The sequence below is a fragment of the Platichthys flesus genome, chromosome 9, assembly GCF_949316205.1.
Source record: "Platichthys flesus chromosome 9, fPlaFle2.1, whole genome shotgun sequence".
In the NCBI taxonomy this organism is placed as follows: domain Eukaryota; kingdom Metazoa; phylum Chordata; class Actinopteri; order Pleuronectiformes; family Pleuronectidae; genus Platichthys; species Platichthys flesus.
In genome coordinates, this window is record NC_084953.1 from 12212977 (window position 1) to 12236287 (window position 23311).

The 23311-nt window shown below is 40.9% G+C and overlaps 2 protein-coding genes and 1 long non-coding RNA gene across 3 annotated transcripts; all 3 read right to left on the bottom strand.

Annotated features, from left to right (window-relative positions):
* Positions 1-10572: 10572 nt before the first annotated feature.
* Positions 10573-12333, bottom strand: LOC133960264 (uncharacterized). The gene is made up of 3 exons (XR_009921905.1): positions 12080-12333; positions 11717-11842; positions 10573-11188 (listed from the first exon to the last, which is right to left on the bottom strand). It is a non-coding gene; the product is annotated as an uncharacterized LOC133960264 (long non-coding RNA).
* A 3640-nt stretch (positions 12334-15973) lies between these two features.
* Positions 15974-19764, bottom strand: LOC133961063 (leucine-rich repeat-containing protein 15-like). The gene is made up of 2 exons (XM_062396006.1): positions 19699-19764; positions 15974-19591 (listed from the first exon to the last, which is right to left on the bottom strand). The coding sequence occupies exon 2, from the start codon at positions 19580-19582 to the stop codon at positions 16814-16816; it is 2769 nt and encodes a 922-aa protein (XP_062251990.1). The 5' UTR covers positions 19583-19591; positions 19699-19764; the 3' UTR covers positions 15974-16813.
* Positions 19765-20420: 656 nt separating this feature from the next.
* Positions 20421-23047, bottom strand: LOC133961064 (leucine-rich repeat-containing protein 15-like). Its single transcript, XM_062396007.1, has 2 exons — positions 22965-23047; positions 20421-22857 (listed from the first exon to the last, which is right to left on the bottom strand). Exon 2 carries the CDS (start codon positions 22846-22848, stop codon positions 21355-21357), a length of 1494 nt encoding a protein of 497 aa, XP_062251991.1. The 5' UTR covers positions 22849-22857; positions 22965-23047; the 3' UTR covers positions 20421-21354.
* Positions 23048-23311: the final 264 nt, after the last annotated feature.

Below are 23311 nucleotides of genomic sequence, written 5' to 3' on the forward strand. Positions count from 1 at the left end.
GTCCAGGCATTGAGATGATCAGTTTTAAATTGAAAAGAGTCAGTTAGTTTTGTACAGGATTCCTGAAGCGAAAGTAAACTTGTGTCTGCACATGCATATTAGCCCATAAAAAAACACATAATTTTCAACATTTAAATAATATTTAATCTGAGGCTGAGTTTCTAAGACGTTTCAACCGTTTTTTTGTTTTTCATAAACTTGTGTATTTAGGGATTATAAACATCACTTTCAATCACAGTAGGAGGTTCTAAGCCTCTTTTAGATTTAGAAAAAAAAGAAGATTAAAGCAAGTGTTTTTCTTTCTATAAGCACTGAGAAGAATGTGTGATAAATTCCGTCCATTCGTTCCATTGTCTTATTGAAATATGAGCCAAACTCCTGACATTTCAGCGTGTAATAAATCCAATCTTTAAAAAAAAAGGAAAGACGTGAGCCAGGAGTTGTGAGAAGCACAGCGATCCCAGTGTCTCTAAAAATCAGCACTCACTGCCTTACGTAACATGGGTAAGTCCATGATATTGCCTCCGAGGGAGTTCACAGTTCTTCTCTCTTCATTTTGAACAAGTCTCCCGCGTGTGAGCAACAACAAACAGCCACAAATACACATCTTCAGCAGTTCTGTGCAGAAAAAAATGGTTTATATGAGTCACATTAACTCATTGTCACTGGATTCATAGGCACCACCTGTACACGGGGACACGTTGCCAGCATCAGCCCAGATGTGAGCCTACAGATGTTTAATAGGAGGGCAGCCACAGAAGCAAAACAAGTAAGTGTGTGTCTTTGTGGTCGCTTGTACGGTATCATCAGGCAGTATCATGGCAAACGTAACCGCTGAGAAAGCGCCTGATCTCATCAGTTTCATGCTCACTTAATGGAAATTCAAGTAGGCCACTTCCCACCAGTAGCTGTGACCTTGCAGCTTCTTGTCTGATGTTGCTGCATCTCATTTGCATGTTTCTTGCTCATGTGAAATCCCACGAAGCAGCTGGTTGAAGTTGTCATTCAAATATCAGAAGCTTCTTATAACACGTTTAGGACATACCATTTTTTATAATTTGAAGGGCTACATAGTTGTGCAGTGGTTTGTGCTGCCAACCTGTTTGCATGTTCTCCCCGTTCCTGCATGGGTTCCCTCCCACAGTCCAAAGACCACTGGTGACTCTTAATTGCCCATGTGTAGGAATAAGAATGGTTGTTTGTTTCTAAATGCCAACCCTGTGATAGCCTGGTGACCTGTACTGGGTCTCCCCCGCCTCTCGCTCAAGGTCCGCTGGGATTGGCTCCCGCCCCCTGCAACCTTCTGTGGATAAGCAGCAGTATAGATGCTGCACGGATGGATGAATAAGAACATATTCTAATTGTCTTGCCACAGTAATAAACCAACAAAACGTTACACTTCACTTAACAACATCGAGTATTTTGCCTATGCAGCACTAATTGCAGCTGCTATTAGCATGGGGACGATGCTGATCGTCCATAAAGTTGTTCGCGTCCACGCAGACCTCATAGTTGTAGTTGCGGCATGCAATACTGTTCTGTCTCTCCCTCTCCTTCTCTCTCTCTCTTTCTCTCTCTCTCTCTCTCTCTCTATCTCTCTCTTTCTCTCTCATGCACGTGAGAGCGATGTGCACGCCAAAGATTTAGTGACTTGCGTGGGAAACACTGCACAGTGTTCGAGCTGCAGGGTGAGCATCAACTTACGTGCCACAGTCTGTACAACTCCTCCGTCAGTAAATTCAAAGCAAACTGTTTACTTACTTATCATCTTGGGTAATAAGTTTCTCTGGGAAACAGCGAACGAAATGAGAGAGTCTTATTTCTCTTGTTGTCCGAATCATGAATGATTCTTTTTGACCCGTATAATGTGAAATAGCATGAAAGGAAATCCAATCCAGAGAGGCTGATGAGTATATTCTTCAAAGAAGCTTACTTTTACTTTTAAATGTCCTGTTTTTGGTCTCTTATGAGTCTCCTGAATACACCTAAATATGTAGCAGTTGCTTCAGAGAAGAGAACAACTCTTGCTTTCTGCTGGTACATTTATTGACTTGTGCATCAGAAATACACCTGATGAAGGTCAAGCATCACACAGGAAGTTTTTGTTATTTTTGGTCACCAGACACATGTTTTGTGTACACCTCTTGGGAGAAGTCGCACAGACTCACTGGCAGAACACTTCCAGAAGTTTTATGTCAGCTTGATGGTTGCACGGGATGAATAGTGAGATAAAAGACAGGGGCCAGGGGGAGAGGTTTATTCCAAGTGCTACATTTGTTTTTACAAGCTTTTATGTCCCATCCATCTCTACTTTGGTAACAGAATCATTGCATGGGCTTTTGTTTATACGCTGCTTTTTTTCACATCCTAATCTATCTCAGTCTATCAGCGCTTTTACTTTATTTATTTGAATCTTTTTTTCTCTTTTGCTTCGTTCCCATGTGTCACTGTGATGAACGATTTGCATAATTCTCCCAGTGGCATTTGCATGATTCCCTCTGCCGAGCTGCAACCATTCATTGAAACTATGTATTGTTCAGAGAACTGGTCTCGTTTTTCTGACTGAGGAGGAGGAGGTACATGACCCCTGTTTGATAAACAAACATCAAATGAAATGTGGCAGGTCCTTGAGAGCCGAGATGTGAGATTGTTATGTGACGTTTTGGAAAACAGACTGTTCCCCTCTAACCTGCCCATCCCAGTCCCAGTGGCTGACCAGTGAATCATGCGCCCTGTCGACACAAACAGCAGAGCATCCATCTATCCATCCAACCATCCTTCCATCCATCCATCCATCCATCCATTGCCTGCACCTGCACCTGCTAATCCTGTGCAGGGTCACGGAGGCCTGGAGAAGCATATTCCCAGCAGGCACCTGGGGAGAGGCAACATTCAACCATGACACACGTCTGCTGGGCGTATCAGAGTCGCTCATTAGCATAACTCACATCATCATATGTTTTATCCTGTGCAGTTTGTTGATGCGGATGAATGCATGTGTCCTGTATCGACGAGCTGTCAAGCAGAATGGCCCTGACAGTGCACATCTAAATAAAAGTACCGGGTTATCTTTTTCTGTCAGATTTATGATTATGTTTTCCTGTGGTTGTATATTTGACAGCATTTTTTATTTGAGAACTTGACTGTCTTATCATAAGTCTGTGCACATCGTTAACACAATCTGTTTCATCCTGTGTGTGTCATTAAAGATTTGTTGAACAACAAAATATAAATAGATCAAACACGTGTAAATACACAAAACACTATTCTGGAGTGACTCCAGGATAAGAAAGTCTCTTATTCACCAAAATGAGCCTGTATATGCTGAATTTAAACGCAGGTTAACTCCTGCAGGTTAGCCGTTTGACTCCTTTCCTATTGCCTGTAGAGGGGTTTGCCCTTGTGTTTATTTTTGTCTCATTTCCATCAGAGCTGGAGCAAATCAAAAATCGGTGTTTGCCTCGAGTGACCCGGGAGAGAATGCGGATTTGATCCATTCCCAATGCACACGAAAGCCAGATGTTGGTGACATTTTGTTAACAGAGGCAGTGTAAATATAAAGACACTAACAACAAGTTGATAATGTTAACACTTGGTGGATATATGCTTATTTATCCACATTACATGGTATCGGTATCCAATTTCTAGCAGGCTTAATATGTAGAGCCAATCAGAGAGCAGGACGGGTGAAGGTGGTGAAGGTTCATGTCGTTGTGAGGCGCCCCCTGACTTTTGCATGTTTATAATTTACTTTGAGTTTGAGCCACAAAATGTAAAAAACATTACAATACACGTAATAACGTTATTAATGGCAAAGTTGAGAATCATTTTTAAAGGATTTCTTAAACTTTCTCTACTACTGAGGTAGTGTGAACTTGGCATTAGCGGTAGAGAAAAGCTCTATTGGGTCCAATTTAAACTCAAGAGCGGTTGTGTTGTTAGGGTGGGCAGCAGCCTTGTGTCGAGAAAAGGAGTCTGCCACTTACAGGAGCTCACATCGACACAAGTCTCACCATGGCTGTCTGAATTTATGACTTTTTTCGCCTCGTGGTTGCTGTCTGGAAGTCGCTGAGGCAGATATAAAACCACAGATTCTGTGTTAACTTGAATTATGGAAGCCCCAGTGGCATCTAAAGAGATCAAGACAACAATTCATGCAGCTTCCAGCCTCTCAGCCAGACATGGCGTCTTTAATGTGGTGAATGAAATGCTCAAAGCTTCCTGGATTACTGACTGAGGGGGCCCATAATACTTAGCCTTTACATTGTGAGACATCCCAAGATGAGCTGCATTTATCTCATGTATTTATGAATTAACAAGTGATAATAAATACTGATGTTTTCAATGAGAATGTCCCTCTCTTCAATAGTCAGGGTTTATCTCGTATTTGATAATTAGTGTTGTGGTAAGAATATTGAATGGTCTCCTGTTGTCGACCATTAAGCTTCTTAGCCAATAAATTATTATTTCCCTGGCTGTCTGAAAAAAATATTTTGCATTTCCACAAGAAGCACATTGAATAAACGTTTATTGACATTGTGCAGGGAAATCAAACAATTATATCCAACCAGGTGCCTACTAAAAAAAAATTCAGAATGATTTAGCAGTATTCTCAGGGAGAAAATATCAATCAGCACAGTGTTAAAGAATAGAGCATTTTAACAATACACACATATAAATCACAAAATAACTGCGCGCAATTCACCTAAGAGGCATTGACTGTTGTGTTACGCCCTCGCAACACGTGAGTAATCTAGACAGTCACTTGCGTGGCGTCTTCATCATTTCTGCTCTTTCCAGAAACACATATTGTTTCCTCGCATTCCATCTTCTCTACATCGGACGGCCTAATTTCCATTTATATTGCCACTTAATGTTCACAGTGGGCCACGGTGAGGTTAACCCAGGATGCACCCTGACACAGCAGACAGGCCCCGTGCTGGGAAACACTGCTGACACGCACTGAGACGACTCCTCATAGGTCAGCTGAATGTCGGGATGACGTAGGGGTCGCCACACTCCGGCAGAGAAGCTGCTGATCTTTAATCGTGATGCAGTCTTCGTTCGTGTGAGACCAAAGTGAACTTGTGAAATCCAAACAATCCATTGAAGCCGAAACATATCAACAGACTGAGGGTTGATGTGTTGTTTAGTGGGTAATCATTTTTCCATCTGAATGGAGACAATTTATGAACCAGTTCATTTCATACATTTTTCTATGCAGCTGTAAATACTACCAGCATCACCAGGCACAGTACTCGTCATTTTAACCTGACGTCGTTGATGGTGTCATTGGACCGAATAGGGTTTTGTTCGAGACCGCCTCTTTTGGGGGACGAAATTTTGGTCTGTTTGTTCGGACCATTCAAACCTGTTCATTTGGTTCGGACTAAACTGAAAAGCTTGAAGGTCCAGACCAAACCACGATGGTAGAATGGTTCATACTCCTGCAGCGCTGAATAAACATGTTTAATATGATAACAATATGAGTTGTTTTATCAGGGTTATTCCTGATAAAACTGCTGTTCAAAAATTTTGCACCATCAAAGCTTTTTAATAATGACATTAAAATGCATTCAAGAGTACAAGGAAATTGAGTTTTATATTTAGATGGTAAAACCTGGCACAGGCTTTATTTTTTAGTAGTTTTGCTTCTTGTGTGTTTTGTTTCAACTACTAAATTGGCAAATTCGCACAAATATACTCAGATAACATTCAAACCACAGTTTAATCTACTTCTGGCTGTTGTGTTTATTGAGTTTACTTATTATTAGTATTATTTGGATGATCTTTTAGTAGAAAAAAAAACAACTTTTTGAAACTAACGCTATAGTAGCACTTACTAATAGCACTTTGTAGTTTTGCTTTATTTTGAGGAAATTGTACTTTCTTGATTCTTGTCGTCCTGGGTCTGTACCCTCGGGGTTGAATGCACTTATTGTAAGTCCTTTTTGATAAAAGCGTCAGCTAAATAAAATGTAATGTAAAATCTTCTGAATCAGACTTTCTAAGATGTCTGATCTGAAACCAAAGCTATTTTTTTTCTGGACCTCTCACTCAATTTGCCGGGAGCTCGAGCAGGGGATTTTGTGTGCGGAGACAAATCATGTGCTCGCCGTTACTGTCCGAAGTGTAAATCTGTCTGATGACGGCTGCACGCTGGGCATCAAATCACCTGCTGAGACGTCCCCCCCCCCCCGACAGTATCACTGCACGTGAGTGGGTCGACTGAGTGGAGGAACCACCAGGTCCTGGGAGAGGAGACAGGAGAGAGGCTGCAATTAGTTTCTGGCTGAGGTGACACTTCACAGGCGCATTTACAGAGCGAGTGTTGAGGCTGCTGCATCATTGAGGATCTGTTGTACTACCTTTAAGGCTCTGGCTCTGCTCACCTTTGTTTATCCAACACCAGGTGGATGATTGATTTAACTAGAAAATTGTGTGTGTGTGTGTGTGTGAGACAGAGTGTATGCGTGTGTGTTTAAATTAAAACAGACACAAAAAAAAAAAAAAGACACTTGCATTTGTGGCCATCCCTTACAAGGTCTCTTTAATTTGATAATTTCATTGAGAAACCTAATCATTCTTTCTGTAATTTCCTTATATAAAATGCACTGGCTGTAGCTTCAGAGATGTAATGGTAAAATACCTAATCATTTCAGAAAGGTCGTCAGACAACACACGTAATCAGATTTGATCATTTTTGGCTTTTGGTTACATTGTATTGAGCAAATTATTGATTGACGAAATCAGATTAATTGAGAAAAAGAAATTGGGGGTTGCAACTCTAGTGTGTGAACCTTTTGTAAAAGACACATTCCAGTCCCACTGCTTCTGTCTCTTTTCTCTAGCCACACAGCAACTGAAGTTGAATGTTGATTAATGGGGCTTGATTAAAAATGTAGTATGAGATCGAGGCTACTGAGAAATCTGGTTTGTGAGGTTACACCAGAACACTGGAACAAACAATATAATATATTCACATTTGCTCCATATGTTGAGTTAATGACATTGCTAGGAAAATCGGCTTTAAAACTGATTGATGATTGAAGACGAGTGACTTTTTCTTTTAGCCTCGGAGAAATGAGTTTTTCTATTCTTCAGCCAGCGGAAAGTTCAATCATAATCTCATCTACGCCAGGTAAAGGTTCTGACCGGAAACGAATATACAATGTTCAGAACATGTGAGGAGTGGGGAGCTCTCAGTCTTTCCGCTGTGAGATGTTGGTGTGGAGATTGATTCATCCTGGGGTTTAGAATTAAGTTTATTCTGCTGCCGTCATCGATTATAGCAGCGTTTATCTAGCACCCACAATCAATGCTTTCTTTGCTGTTTTAAAAACATGATTTCAAATCTTCTATTAAAGTAGTAAAGATGTATTTTTCAGCAACTCTCCAGCAATAGTCAGTTGAACCATTATCCTGCAGTAAACCCGTTGGTGAGTTTGAAGCTGCCGCACACGATCTGAGGTTGTGACCACAGCGCTGTGTGTGTTATCAGTGTTGCGTGATGTGCTCAGCTGCATTGACTCTCCGTTCCAAGGTGGTTCAGCTGATGAGACTTTGTTTTAGCCGTGTGTTCTGAGGAAGATTTCACCGGCTGTCTCGTATTGTTTGAGTCTCATTTGACAGAATGGTGATACTCTTATCTAAAAATACCCAATTTCCATTTGAACATGAAGCGGTTCAAACCCAGAGTGCGTGCAAATCAAATTAAAGCCTCCTGGCAAGTTTTATTCTCTTATTTTGTTTCAAAGTACAATACATACCCATTGTGTGTGAGTCTGTGTCATCTTGTGTGTGTCCTGTCGGATAACAAGGTAGAATTATTCACACGTGTGTAAATGTAATGTCACATGTGGTGTATGTTTGCAGATTACAGTTGTGTGTATGCTTTTGTGTGTGGTGTGATCATTGTGTAAGTCTCTGGTTTGCTTTTCACTGACCTTTATAAGAAATGTGTGTTTTAAGCTTTGAGACGTTGCCCTTTATTCGCCTGTGAAGTTGTTAAGTTTGTCTTCTGGACGAGCTTAAAGCTGACATAATCGCTTCCCTGGCTGAAAAGAGGATGTGTTTTCTAAACTTTAGAGCATGTATACCTTTTTTATTAAGTAATAACCCAAACTTAAATTATGAACCTGAATATATCCTACATTATATGTCCCCTTTAATTTACCTAAACCATACCCTGACCAGCTTGTTCCCAACTGTGAACAACTTTGACCACAAGTGCAAGACACAATACAGAGCGAAGCTGTCAGTCAGTCGTCTTATAGAACTGCTGGTTGGCTGCCCATCAATAGGTCATGAAAACTGCAATATACTCAGTTTTCCTCTAATTAAAACCTAAACCTTTATTCTGTGTTTGACCCGATCCACAGCAGTCCTGTGGGGGAGGTGAACAGCAGAGAAAGGATCTCTTAATTGCAAATGGCCCATTAAGAGCCCAAAGCTTTGCCCACAAACGTGGAAGCTGAATGGCAAAGTGTTCTCCTGTGTCCTGTCCTCTGAGCGAATGCCTCCACCATCTACCGGGGGTATAGCAAAGGTGAAACAACTCATTAAGTCCATGACACCATTATTTCTGCTGTGTTTTACTCGGACATCCTCGCCCAAGCTATCCCCAAAAACATCTCAAAATTCCCCCTAATCCACACACTTAGATTGACCTCGAAATGAACCAGATGATGTGACTTTGAGCTTGAAGTACTATATGTGTTTTTTTTGTGAGGGCATGCAGGTGTTCAGATGTTGATAAAAGACAAATTTTGACGATTTTCGCTGTAATATTCTAGACACCCTTGTGCAGAAGGATGAGCCCCCCGCCCTGACACCCTGCAAGAGTGATTCTTACCTATAATTAGACAAAGGAGAAGAGGACAGGGTAAAAATAGGCACATCTCTCTTTTTTTGTTTTAAGAGCTATATCTGCCTCATTTCCTCACACAAGTCCTGACAAGTCATTATTTGAAGCCATTATTTCTTCATGCTGTGGCAGCTGGGTCATCGGCGTCGTTCTTCAAAGTTTCATCCGAGACTCATCTTCCAATCAGCTCAGGCGCTTTCTAACATTTTTCACTTCCTTTTTTCTCCAGCTACTGTTGCTATAGTTACTATAACGCTGGCCACACATGAGACAATAGCTGTTTTGATAACTTGATCATTTAGCTTTTGTCAAGAAGCTTATATTACCTGCGTATTTGCAACTGTTTGGATTTCAGAAGCGCTCCGAGGGCCTGATTTCTTTCACTTCGTCGAGTGGCTCACCAATCTAGTCAAATAAATGATAAATGTGTAATTAAAGATCTCAATCACTCTGTTGTGTTTTTAACCCTCCTCAGGTAATTAAAAAAAAGGTATATCGAGCGGGATGAAGACAAAATATCCTGGTTACGAATGATGGGTGGATGGAGCAGTGAAATCCAAACACACATGGTCGACCAATCAAGAGTGAGTGTCAGCTGTCAATAATGAAGTTTCTCAACAAGCATGTCTTTATCTTAAAATATATCAAAATAGCTGACGATGTTTTTCTTTGTAAGCTAAGTTGACTTTCTCAGTGTGGAGCTTGATGAAATGTTGCACAACTGCACCATAGACAAAAATGTTAAGGTTTTACATGGTTCATTTGCAGTTGTCACAGTTTTAGTTTTTGTGCATGTGTCTTCTCTTTAAACTTTTCTGTAGGCATAATAATTTTACATTTTCATCTGAAGAAATGAATGCATGCACGATGTGTCCTGTGAAAACCTTGTGTTCAAGTCTGTAGATCCAAAAGCTTTCATGAACTTATTATTAAGAAATGTCACTGCCCATTTATCTACATCTGTGGAGGCAATTTTACAATCAATTAATTCCGTGTGGATTCTTGACATTTGCAGAAAATGTCTTCATCAAAATATTTAAATGGTAAATCATCAATGTTAGATCAGATTGTTTTCTCTGGGCCTACTGTGGCCCCATGCAGCAGGACATGTTTCGGCACCTGACGGCTTCCATTTTTAGCAGCGAGTGAGAAGGTGTCATGGTGACCTCGTCTCCATGTCGCTGGGGCCTGCCTCGGGGGGTGCAGCTGGCAGGCTGAGATTGGATTCAGCTGGCACTGCTGGAGACTCCTCGGGTGTGGGAGGCTGGCTGGGGCGGGTGAGGGTCACATGTGTGAGAGACCAGAGCCAAGGTGGTTTACCACCGCCAGAGGCCAGGGCTGCCCCGCAGCAATGTGAGGTCTGCCTACACGGGTCTGCTTGTGCATATGTGCTGATGCTTCTGTAAATGAAAACCATTGCCTTCGAGGTAATGATGGAAACAAATTGCTGTTCCTCACTGATTTTAAGGGCAGATCTGTCCTAAAATTTGTATTAAATGTAGGATTAGGATCTGATTTGGAGAAACCGACAGTGAACATGTGGGTTGAAGTTTGGGTAGTAACAAAATACAGTGTAAATTAAGGGTGTTGTGTCAAATATGGACCTTGAATTCACACTTTATTATTTGTTTTGCATGGAATGAAAATGGAAAGAATTTCTTGGTTTTTGCACAAATCAACTAGCCTGGATGCCAGACGAACTTAGCCCCACCCACAACGTTTTTGGTCGGGCAGTTCTGACTCGAATTGTGAGTCTGACAACGTCAGGCTACAAATCAACATAAATAAGATGTAAAACAAAACGTAAAACATTCTAATGATTCATACTTAGTTTGTTATTTATGGAGGAGACGTGTTTTCATGCAAATGTTAGTCTTGCAAGAGAACTTTTAATGCTACCATCTCCTGAGTCCAATTTAATGAAGGTAGTATTCTAGGTAGTAATCCGATGGCGCTCACGACTGGACAGTTTGTTCCAGGCTCTGTTTGTTCCCACTGTGCACAGCAACACAACACATCCAAGGGGGCTTGTACCTAATGGTTAAGGGAGATGTGTAGAGGACGTTTATAATTTGTGGCTCAAATATTACTCCCGAACTGACTTTTTATTTTATTTTATCCTCAATCCATGTCTTTAATAGAGCAAATTAATCTGAGGACAACAAATAGACATAATATATTGCTTTTCCAGACATGGTGACATTTGTGTGTGTTCAAGCAGGTGGCAGATGCCCCATAAGCAGGTTTGAGGAGGCTGGAGGGCAGCTGCAGGACCGAGTCCACCGAGCCAAGAGGAGACGCCTGCACTGACCGTCTGTCAGTCTGTGTCAGACATGAAGGAGCAACAGTCATTGGAGGCCTGAGGCACAAGTTAATCAGCATAATACAACTGGCAAACATGAAGTAACCGACTAGAAAACAAGCAGATAATAAAAAAGAAACCTGTAATGTTTTGTATTATTTCTGAATTTTTGAATTAAGAACAATGTGATGACCAGACGAATGAAGGACGGAAGACACATTATCACCATCAACAATCAGGTGCGCTTTCTGTAAGACTCCATAACACAACCTGACTCTCCCCTCAGAGCTTTCTCTTAACTTTAATCTGAATTCATGAAGCCAGAACTTAGTGTAGCTAATGGCCGTTAGGGTGCCTCAAAACCTTTCATCCACATCTATGTCATATGTTCCACACATTCTTTATAATAGGCCTTCCCTGGTCATTAACCCGGGTTATCTGCTGCACTATCCCAGCTGAAGATCTGCCTGCCATAATGCAAACTATTTTCCAGCTGAAAAGTCTTAGTGTGGCTATAATGGGCTCCTCCTCATTTTATGGCCTCTTACCTTCTCCAGCACATTGCCCTTTTCACACGCAATTACCTCCTCAGATCCATTTCAGGCTCATTAGCGAGACTTTCAGGCTCATCCTCCCCCTCAAAGCAGGGGAATCAAGGCCTCCTCCTGTTAGACCTGTGTGGAAATGGAAAGGATCACTGAGGAAAGATAAGTTTGAAGTTCCACTTATCATCAGTTCCATCAGCATTTTGCCAGGCACATTTCAACGATTTGTGCTTCAGATTCGTCCAGATTCATACTTTAGAAAGAATCCTCAGAAGAAAGAGTGTGAGTCTGCTTCTGTCCAAAGTAGAAAACAACTTGAAAATCCCAATTTGACCCAATAATAAGTAGGCTGGTTGTGTTACTTACTGATCACGTAGAAATAAGGCAAACTGGATGTTCTTTTTGAAGCCTCTCAAGTCCCGGCGCTCGCTCCACAGGGTGCCTGTCACAGGTTCGCTCTTGTTTTATCTCTTTTTCTCTTGCGAGGTTGAGTTGTTTTTGTCAATTTGGCTGTTCCACCATCTTTCATTTTCATCCCTGAGGAAAGATGTTGGGGGAGTGCTAACCCCTCCATACCCTGTGTTGGTGAAGCAATAGGTGAAGGAGTTCCATCAAATCGAGTTGTCATTTTTCTGCGAAAAAAGAGAAAAACATGGTAAAATGGCCATGAGGCAGTTCACTTATAAAGATGTTGCTTCGGGATATGAATGGATGTTTTTTAATTTGCTGGAAGTAAAGTTGAACATTTCTGTGGATGCAATGGAAAGTCAGAGTCCACTTTAGCCACTTCAAAAAGGAGAGAGATTAATCGTAAGTGTATAGCTATATTTACTGGGATTAACAACAGAGCAAGACTTTAGCGATTAGACTCTATCATTGCTGAATATTTCACTTGGCATGGGGCCATGAGAAGGTATCAGGTGTCTGGAGTCGAGACCCTTGTGGTGGGTCTCGACTCCAAAGACAAAAGTGGTAGAAGACAAAAAGACAAAAGTGGTAGAAAGGATTTTTAAAGAAACTCATCCAGGGACTGATTGGCTCTAGAAATGCAATCAGGAAGTTCAGATTTGGTGACATCAGAAGCGTTAATGTTTTATCGGGAGTTTGACAAGGTGGCAAAGAAAAAACGTGACTGATTAGAACGAATGGAAATAGAAGAAATTCACCTGAGGAGGACACAAGAGAGAAGATCTTTGGTGAACTTTTGCCAAATTTTCATGAGATGTGAGGGTCCTTACACGCTACCATGACTCACTTAAACTTCTGAAGATTTATTCCAGATATTGATGATATTGATGATTCCAAATCATTTGGATTGTGACCCTTTAAAATGGAGAAATATCTGCTCAACTAAGGTTTTATTGGACCTGAGTGAGCAGAGAGCTGGTTTCATCCTTAGATAATTTTATTTTAGTAGCCAAAGAGGTGAAAATATCCAGGAAAAGAAGAAAACACATGTAGTATAACGAGAGAGTAGGGAGAGAAAAACATCATATTAACGAATATATTGTACAAATACCTGACTCTCATTTACTGCATAATCCTCTGTTACCACCTGGCTCAAGGATGGCAACAAAAAGGGAGATCCACACACAGAGCTTTAAATCAAATCGAATTTTTTTTACTGAGACAAAAGGATAAAGGATCAAGCTGGTGCAGTAGGCCCTGCTGAGAGAGAGAGACACTCCCAGAAGAGCAGTCCTTTATACTCTCTGGGACGGCCCACCCAGGTGGGCAGGTAAGTGGCTGAAGCTCCACCCACCAGCACTGAGCAAGGCACACAGGCAGGTAGAATGAGGGTCGTCACATCTCTTCTGACAACCTACAAATATGTATTTGGAACACATGATGCTTCTAACTCCTACACTAGTTGGGAAAGTAGTGCTTTGCAGTCCATGAGTTTCTGTCAAGGTAACACTTAAATATGCAATAAGGAGCAATGAGCAGTTTAATGCATATCTCGCCATGAAAGTGATAAAAAAAAATATAGCTCTTCTTAAATTAACAACGTTGTCAAATGGATTGTGCTGAGAACTGAATCTCAAAACATCTTCTGAACCTGAGACATTAAAGTCACTATGTCATGTCTGTGTATATTTTTTTACCGAATATAAATTATTTCTCCAAAGCTATATACACTAAACATTCCATTTGAATATGTTGCACTCCACATTAAAATGCCTTGACTTTCATTTAAGACACTGAGATCACTCTGAGAATCGTAAATTTTGGAGTTTCATCAGCCTGCACTAAAAGTCACATGGTAGGTATGATATATATGATATATTCCTAGTAGTGTTGTAGAGGAGATGCTGATTTGACTGTTTCCCCTCCAGATGTATCACATAGTTCTAAGAACTTGACTGTAATCACGGAGAAGCATAACGTGGACTAAAATACTCCAGTCACTCAAACGTGGATGAATAATAAAGACATCTGACTTTTTACTCCATGTAGAGACGAGAATAGCTTTGTGATGCTGCATCATAGGAGAGGACTTGACAAAAGTAACTGTGCATTACGCTTAGCTGCAATTCAGAGAGGAATTAAATATTTAGCAACACAACTCTTAGGGCTTCTCATCGTCTTGCAGTCGAGTTGTCTGTGTTGGTCTTCAGCTGCAGACATCAGATGATTGGTTGTGTGTTTGATTTTGTACTGAAGATACTGACAGATACATTTCTTATTATGTTTTAGCCCCTCACTTGTCATTTTCCTCTTACAGCATCACAACACCATCTACTGATGTAACTTAGTCAGCTGTCTCTCTCTCTCTCTCTGTCTCTCTCTCTCTCTGTCTCTCTCTCTCTCTCTCTCTCTCTGCATGCTTATGTGTGTATTTCACCATACAGCCCCTGAGCTAAATTGGATAGAGCAAAGTTATGTTACCCTCGTTCAGTGACTTCATTCATTATTCTCACTGTCTGGCACAACTTCATAACTTTTGGCCTTTACAGAAGAGTCATCCTTCAGGCGTTATGTAAGTTGCCATGTCTGGAGTAATCTAAACTTTTGCATTTCATTTTACTGAAATCTATTCTCTCATTAGTGTCACTTGATGTTACTGGGGATCCTTATCTGTAATTCAACACAACAGTTTTGCTGAAGTTGAGAAGCACCTCAGGGAGTAATTTAGGGAGCACAAGATTTAAATACATATTTTTTCCCTTGTGTTTTCTGTTACGTCCCACACAGAAGTGCCCTCTGGTGGATAAAAAGTTGCTTTACAATGAAAAGATAAATTATTAAAAGGCAGCAAGGAAAAAGAAGTTTGACATTTTATGAATAGCTCACAAGCATTGCAGTGTCTTGATAATTGTCTGAATTAGCTTTAAACGGCCAGCTTAGAGTGATGAAACATGTCATTGTATAAGCATGATTGTCTTTAATGAAATGATTCATATAAAGCAGGTTCAAACTCAAAATATCACATATCATATAAGTTATTTTGAGGCGGTTGTGTATGTATACGTAGTTTGGATGCTGTTCAGTAACTCTGAGGTCTGTTGATGGCTTGGATGTTGTAGGGCTCCAAAGGCCCTTTTATCTTTAGGGTATATGGTATATGGTTTATTTGTTGTATATAGAAACACCCTCAAATTACAGTCAGCACCAAACCTCGTAATTACTTATAGTTCATTGTCATATTCATCATTCTGTTATACCATCAGAAAAAAACACAACTCAATTACTCAGGCCCTAAGAAAATACAGTTTCTCTCTCTCTCTCTCTCTCTCTCTCTCTCTCTCTCTCTCTCTCTCTCTCTCTCTCTCTCTCTCTCATGTATATACAAACTCCTGCACATGTGCACTGGGTTAATGAATCCAGTCACCCGCTCTGTTTCTGTGTTACTATCTTGTAAAAGGCCTAATTAATGTATTTAACCTTTAGCCATCAGACAGACAGACGTGCCAAACACCAGACTCCTGCTCAGTGTTTTTCACTCTGCAACTTCTTCAGTTTACTACATGTGAGATTATTTTCTTCTTAATAGAAACATAAAAGAAATTCACTGATGAGGAAAATTTGTTATATTACTTATGCTGATGAAACATGCCATGATTTTTTATTCAGACTTCTAAAACATCAGCCTGGTTGCACACCCATTTAACGGTGTGCTCAATAAACTTACTTGAGTGGACTTGTTTTCTGTGAATGAGACAGAATAAGACGTTTTGTAGATCTGTGGCTCCCCCTGGTGTACAAGTGAACCTGACTTTCAAAATGTTTTACAGAAAAATAAAAGTCTATGCAGCCTGATCGGTTACATGTTTTTTATTAGGAATGTGTATTGTACATATTCTAACCATTAAATCAACTTTTACATTTCATTATATTATATTTAGCTGATGCTTTCAGCCAAGGCAACTTAAATTAAGTGCATTCAACCATGAGGGTACAAACACAGAACAACAAAGAATCAAGAAAGTACAATTTTCCTTAAGAAAGCCAAACTCCAAAGTGCTATAAGAAAGTACCATATAAATTATATTTTCTATTCAAGGTAAAGTCAGAAGAGACGTGTTTTTAGTTGGCGGCAAAAGATGCATAGACTTTCTGCTGGACTGATGTCATTAGGGAGCTCGTTCCACAATTTAGGAGCCAGGACAGCAAACAGTCATGATTTTGGTGAATGGTTGGCTGAAAGGGAGCAACAAGCCAATTGGCAGATGCAGAACAAAGTGAACGGGCTGGGCCGTGAGCTTTGACTATGTCCTGAATGTAGACTGGACTCGATCCATTCGCAGCACGTTACACACGTACTAGTGTTTTGAAACGGATGCAGGGAAGCTTATTATTTAAACCTGCCATAGGCCACTTTCATATTGACAATGGACAACAGGACTAATGATGTGTGAAAGCTAAGACTCATATTGACAAAGCCAGGAGAATTATATCCCATCTCTCCAGTTGCCCTCCCGCTCTATAGATGTTTCAGCAGCTCGCAGCATATTGCAGATATTTCACCTTTTGAAGGTGATCACCAAAAAGATATCTATAATTTCAGGTTTAAGAGTTCTTCTGCAGGTGTTTTGACTGCTCGCCATTTACCATCATAGTAACTAGAGCATTGAACTCTCTGTTTAGTATTGTTGTTGTTTAAAGTCCTTGAGTCTCTGCCTCTCGAAGAGGCCTAAGGATGACCTCTTTCCTGTGGGAGAAGCGTGTGAGTTTGACCCTGTTATTTATCTTCTCTTTGTATTGCAGCAGGAAGTAAACAGCCAGGGTGAACTTAGCCAGCACCACTGTGCAGGTGATCTCCACCACCAGCAGTGCAGTGTAGATCATCAGCAGGGACTTGCACTGCTGTTCTTTGCTTCTGTGCCGATATGAGATTAAAGAGACAGGAGACACTGGTTCCACTGGATGTGTGAAGATATGTGTAGTGGTTGTGATTGTTGTAGTAGTGGTTGGAGTAGTTGTGGGTGTGGTTGTTGTTGTTGTTGTTGTAGTCATAGGTGTGGTTGTGGTTGTTGGTTTGGTCATTGTAAGTGTAGTTGTAGGTGTGGTTGTTGGAGTAGTGGTTGTGGTTGTTGCTGGGGGTGTGGCTGTTGTTGTTATAGTCGTAGGTGTGGTTGTGATTGTGGTTGTGGGTTTGGTCGTTGTAAGTGTGGTTGTAGGTACGGTTGATGGAGTATTGGTTGTGGTTGTTGTAGTGGCTGTTGTTGTCGATGTGGTTGTTGGAAGAGTGGTTGTGGTTGTAGTCGTAGGTGTGGTTGTTATTGTGGTTGTGGGTTTGGTCGGTGTAAGTGTGGTTGTAGGTGTGGTTGATGGAGTAGTGGTTGTGGTTGTTGTTGTGGGTGTGGTTGTTGAAGGAGTGGTGGTGGTTGTTGTTGTGGTTGTAGGAGTAGTGGCTGGAGTAGTGATTGTGGGTGTGGTTGTTGTTGTGGGTGTGGTTGTTGGAGTAGTGGTTGGAGTAGTGGTAGAGGTTCTTATTGTGGATGTGGCTCTTGGAGTAGTGGTTGTTATTGTGGGTGTGGTTGTTGTTGATGGTGGGGTTGTTGGAGTAGTGGTTGGTGTAATTGTGGGTGTGGTTGTTGGAGTAGTGGCTTGAGTAGTGGTTGTGGTTGTGGTTGTTGGAGTAGTAGTTGGAGTAGTTGTGGGCGTGGTTGTTGTTGTTGTAGTCGTAGGTGTGGTTGTGGGTTTGGTCGCTGTAATAGTGGTTGTTATTGTGGGTGTGGTTGTTTGAGGAGTGGTTGTGATTGTTGTTGTGGGTGTGGTTGTTGGAGTAGTAGTTGGTGTAGTTGTGGGTGTGGTTGTTGGAGTAGTGGCTGGAGTAGTGGTTGTGGTTGTGGTTGTTGGAGTAGTAGTTGGAGTAGTTGTGGGTGTGGTTGTTGTTGTTGTAGTCGTAGGTGTGGTTGTGGGTTTGGTCGTTGTAAGTGTGGTTGTAGGTGTGGTGGATGTTGAGGTGGTTGTAGCTAAAGTTGTGGTTGGTATTATTGTTGTTGCTTCTGTGGTCGGAGGTGTAGTTGGTCTTGTTGGTGTTGTGGGAATTGTTGTCGTGGTTGGGCGGGTAGTTGTGGGGGGAAGGGTGGGGCAAATGAATAGATCTTCTGTCAAGGATTGGATTTTCTGCCCCTTTAAATGTTCTGGATACTCACAGACAACAGGTGATGCCAGTTTGTCAGAGTTTGCTTTTATCCAGCGGTGAAAAGAAATCAGATTACAGTCACAGTGCCAAGGGTTTTCACTGAGGTAAAGCCTCCTTAGCTTTATTAAAGGCTCAAAAATATCCTCAGGGAGCGTCTGCAGGTCGTTATGATCGAGCTTTAGTGAGACCAGTGACTGGAGCTTTCCAAACACATCTGCATCCAACGACCTTATCTGATTATTCTGTAAGTTCAGCTCCGTGAGCTTCTCTGGGCCTTCAAAGTACTCGGGAGACAAGGAGGCAAAATGATTATTAGACAAGTCCAGCTTCTTGACATTGCTCAGGGGACTAAATATTCCTGGAGGAAGGGTGCTGAGATCATTTTGACTGAGGCTTAACGCAGTCAGTTTAGGCATTTTCCCAAAAAGAACTGGTGGGAGACTTGTGAGTTTATTCTTCTGCAGGGTCAGAGTTTTAAGCTGAGGGAAGCCAACAAAATATTCATCAGGTAAACTGGTGAGGAGGTTATTATCCAAAGTGATCTTCTTTAGTTTGTCTTTATGTGGAAAGAGATTTGGTGATAATTCGGCTATTTGGTTTCCCTGCAAGGCGATTTCCGTCAAGTCTGGTAAACTCTGAAAAATGTCCTCAGGAATGGTGGTTAGCTGATTCTCATAAAGACGTAGTACCTGCAGTTTGTTAAGGTGTGAGAACAAACTGGTTGATACAGTGGAAATATTGTTTTTAGCTAAATGGAGAGACACAAGGTTCTCAAGACCTTCAAACGTCCCATCTTCAATCGATGCGATCTCGTTCCCATGTAGCTGGATCTCCCTTACTTTTTTAAGGCCGTCAAACAAGCCTCTCTCCAATAGACGTATCCTGTTCAACTTCAGTATGATATTCTCCAGGTTGCTGAGGTCTTTGAAGACTCCAACTGGTATTAACATTAATGGAGTGCTGGAGATCTCAACGTGCTTGAGGGACCCCAAACCTTCAAAAGCTCCTGGCTCAATAGTTGATGTTGGAGTGTTCATGAACTCCACCTTTTCGAGCTCCGGGTTTTTAGCAAAGGCTCCTTTAGGTATTGTTTCCACCTGGCTATCCACAAAAAAAACCTCTGTCACACCTGCTCTCAGCAATTGAGGAATTTCTGTCGTAGATGCACTGAAGACTTGCTGGTACTCTGTGGGGCAGTCCGTCGGATTGTTGCATTCCTGCAACGACGTCTCAAACAGTACAGAGAGAAAAAGAACGACGATTTCTCCTCTTGACATTGTTATTCACTATCAAAAGAAAAAAGACGAGATCATATATAACTTACAAAATTTAACAGATAAGATGTTGATCGATGTTCTGTTACAGTCAAATATATAAAGGGACATTCACGTACCAGATTATTTGCAGTCGCAAGATGAAGCAGAAGGTAGTTACATTAGAGATGAGACACAAACAAACACTGTCTCATCAGTTATCTTTCTGAAAGGGTGCATCCCACTTGAGGCGTGGTGTAAGACACGTCTGCAGCTTGAGATAAGAGCGGTGACTGGAGAATGTTTTTAATGTTTGAGGTATTAACTTCATGGCTCAGCAGAATGGCTCTTAGATTACAAAATGTTACAGTTATTTGTTCTTATTCACTAACATTCAGTATCTATAAACTCAATACTAAATACGTTTTCAAAACAAATTATTCCACCAGTGATTTGGATGTTAATTTTTTATTATACTTCAGAGTCTGACTCTATAGACAAGTTTGCAGCTCTTACAAGCTTATATATGTTATTCACCTGGAGCAGTTGTGTAAATTCATCTTTATTTTAAGGGTTAAATATTCATCATTCTCTTTAAATTCCCACACACTGTGGAATGTAAACACTTTCATGCAGCTGTTTCCACATCGGTGAAAGCAGAAAGAAAGTAAAACTTTACAAGTCAACAACCCTCCTGTTCAGATCAGCTTATCTTAAATTTGTTGATCTAGTGTTGTTTTAGCTACCCCACTAGAACATTGTTATTGTCAGTTAATTATTTGGCAGCATTTGTGATTCGTTTGTTTTGTCTTGTCTCTGTATAATTGCAGGGGAGCGATGGAAGGTAGTTTGGGATTCAGGCCAAAATAAAAAATAGCTTTATTATTGGGACTTCCTTCCAGTAGATGCCAGTCTATTATATTGAATGGATATAATCAAGGGGACAGCAGACAAACGTTGGATCAGTGGTGGAAGTTAGTACCATTGCTAAATGTGCACAATTACTACATCACTCTGTTTCTGACAATCAACATAGCTTTGTGAATGATTTATTTGAATGCAAACTTGTGGTACAGTATCACGCTGTACCTTTTTCAATTCATTGGGACTACTTTAAAACCCACTTAGTCTGGACAGGAGATTTCCTATGCAGTTGTTTCAACAAGATCGGCACCTGCACTACTTCAGTAAATGATCACTTCAAAGTCAGACTTGATTCCTATAAAAGCAGTGCATTTATTCATTGCAAAGTAACATGTTGCTTTGAATTGTCTTACAATGGATGAACAAATACATCCTTGATTCAGCATGGATACTCATTCAACGATTACAACTGTTGCTGGAATGTATTGTTAGCACACAAATTCAAACTGCAATGATTAATGAAATAATGAAAGACAATTGAACAAAGAACCCAGTTCAGTCTAAAAAAATTTTTTTAAGTATGTCACTATTTCTCTGCATTTCACTTCACACTCACCAAATAATCCCACTTTCCCATAAAATATATTTTACATATAGTGTGTAAGATAACAGATCACGCTTTAGAGCACACAGTACTGGTACAAAGCAGTATGCTAACTAATTCAAAAGAAAATCCATTTCCTTGTTTGTTCTAGCTGAAGAAGAAAGAGCTGTTGAAGTTCTTTCTATGACTTGGAAGCTCTAAAATAAACACTATGCTCCAGATTTTGTGGGCAGAACTCAGTAATTAGCCAGCAGTTTCCATTGGCTGTAAAAGTTCTTGTTCTGTTGATGCTAGGTGGTCTAGAGCACAGAGTTCTTATTTTTGCGGCCTATATTTCCTCTGCCTCTCTCGTTATTCCTCCAGCACACACAGCTTTGGGTGTGGTTGGTATTATTGTTGTTGATTCTGTGGTCGGAGGTGTAGTTGGTCTTGTTGGTGTTGTGGGAATTGTTGTCGTGGTGCGGCGGGTAGTTGTGGGGGGAAGGGTGGGGCAAATGAATAGATCTTCTGTCAAGGATTGGATTTCCTGCCCCTTAAAATGATCTGGATACTCACAGACAACAGGTGATGCCAGCTTGTCAGAGTTTGCTTTTATCCAGCGGTGAAAAGAAATCAGATTACAGTCACAGTGCCAAGGGTTTTCACTGAGGTAAAGCCTCCTTAGCTTTATTAAAGGCTCAAAAATATCCTCAGGGAGCGTCTGCAGGTCGTTATGATCGAGCTTTAGTGAGACCAGTGACTGGAGCTTTCCAAACACATCTGCATCCAACGACCTTATCTGATTATTCTGTAGGTTCAGCTCCGTGAGCTTCTCTGGGCCTTCAAAGTACTCGGGAGACAAGGAGGCAAAATGATTATTAGACAAGTCCAGCTTCTTGACATTGCTCAGGGGGCTAAATATTCCTGGAGGAAGGGTGCTGAGATCATTTTGACTGAGGCTTAACGCAGTCAGTTTAGGCATTTTCCCAAAAAGAACTGGTGGGAGACTTGTGAGTTTATTCTTCTGCAGGGTCAGAGTTTTAAGCTGAGGGAAGCCAACAAAATATTCATCAGGTAAACTGGTGAGGAGGTTATTATCCAAAGTGATCTTCTTTAGTTTGTCTTTATGTGGAAAGAGATTTGGTGATAATTCGGCTATTTGGTTTCCCTGCAAGGCAATTTCCGTCAAGTCTGGTAAACTCTGAAAAATGTCCTCAGGAATGGTGGTTAGCTGATTCTCATAAAGACGTAGTACCTGCAGTTTGTTAAGGTGTGAGAACAAACTGGTAGATACAGTGGAAATATTGTTTTTAGCTAAATGGAGAGACACAAGGTTCTCAAGACCTTCAAACGTCCCATCTTCAATCAATGCGATCTCGTTCCCATGTAGCTGGATCTCCCTTACTTTTTTAAGGCCGTCAAACAAGCCTCTCTCCAATAGACGTATCCTGTTCAACTTCAGTATGATATCCTCCAGGTTGCTGAGGTCTTTGAAGACTCCAACTGGTATTAACATTAATGGAGTGCTGGAGATCTCAACGTGCTTGAGGGACCCCAAACCTTCAAAAGCTCCTGGCTCAATAGTTGATGTTGGAGTGTTCATGAACTCCACCTTTTCAAGCTCCGGGTTTTTAGCAAAGGCTCCTTTAGGTATTGTTTCCACCTGGCTATCCACAAAAAAAACCTCTGTCACACCTGCTCTCAGCAATTGAGGAATTTCTGTCGTAGATGCACTGAAGACTTGCTTGTACTCTGTGGGGCAGTCCGTCGGATTGTTGCATTCCTGCAACGACGTCTCAAACAGTACAGAGAGAAAAAGAACGACGATTTCTCCTCTTGACATTGTTATTCACTATCAAAAGAAAAAAGACGAGATCATATATAACTTACAAAATTTAACAGATAAGATGTTGATCGATGTTCTGTTACAGTCAAATATATAAAGGGACATTCACGTACCAGATTATTTGCAGTCGCAAGATGAAGCAGAAGGTAGTTACATTAGAGATGAGACACAAACAAACACGGTCTCATCAGTTATCTTTCTGAAAGGGTGCATCCCACTTGAGGCGTGGTGTAAGACACGTCTGCAGCTTGAGATAAGAGCGGAGACTGGAGAATGTTTTTAATGTTTGAGGTATTAACTTCATGGCTCAGCAGAATGGCTCTTAGATTACAAAATGTTACAGTTATTTGTTCTTATTCACTAACATTCAGTATCTATAAACTCAATACTAAATACGTTTTCAAAACAAATTATTCCCCCAGTGATTTGGATGTTAATTTTTTATTATACTTCAGAGTCT

Coding starts and splice junctions, on each gene's coding strand:
- LOC133961063 (XM_062396006.1), bottom strand. CDS start 19,582: ATGTCAAGAGGAGAAATCGTCGTTCTTTTTCTCTCTGTACTGTTTGAG.
- LOC133961064 (XM_062396007.1), bottom strand. CDS start 22,848: ATGTCAAGAGGAGAAATCGTCGTTCTTTTTCTCTCTGTACTGTTTGAG.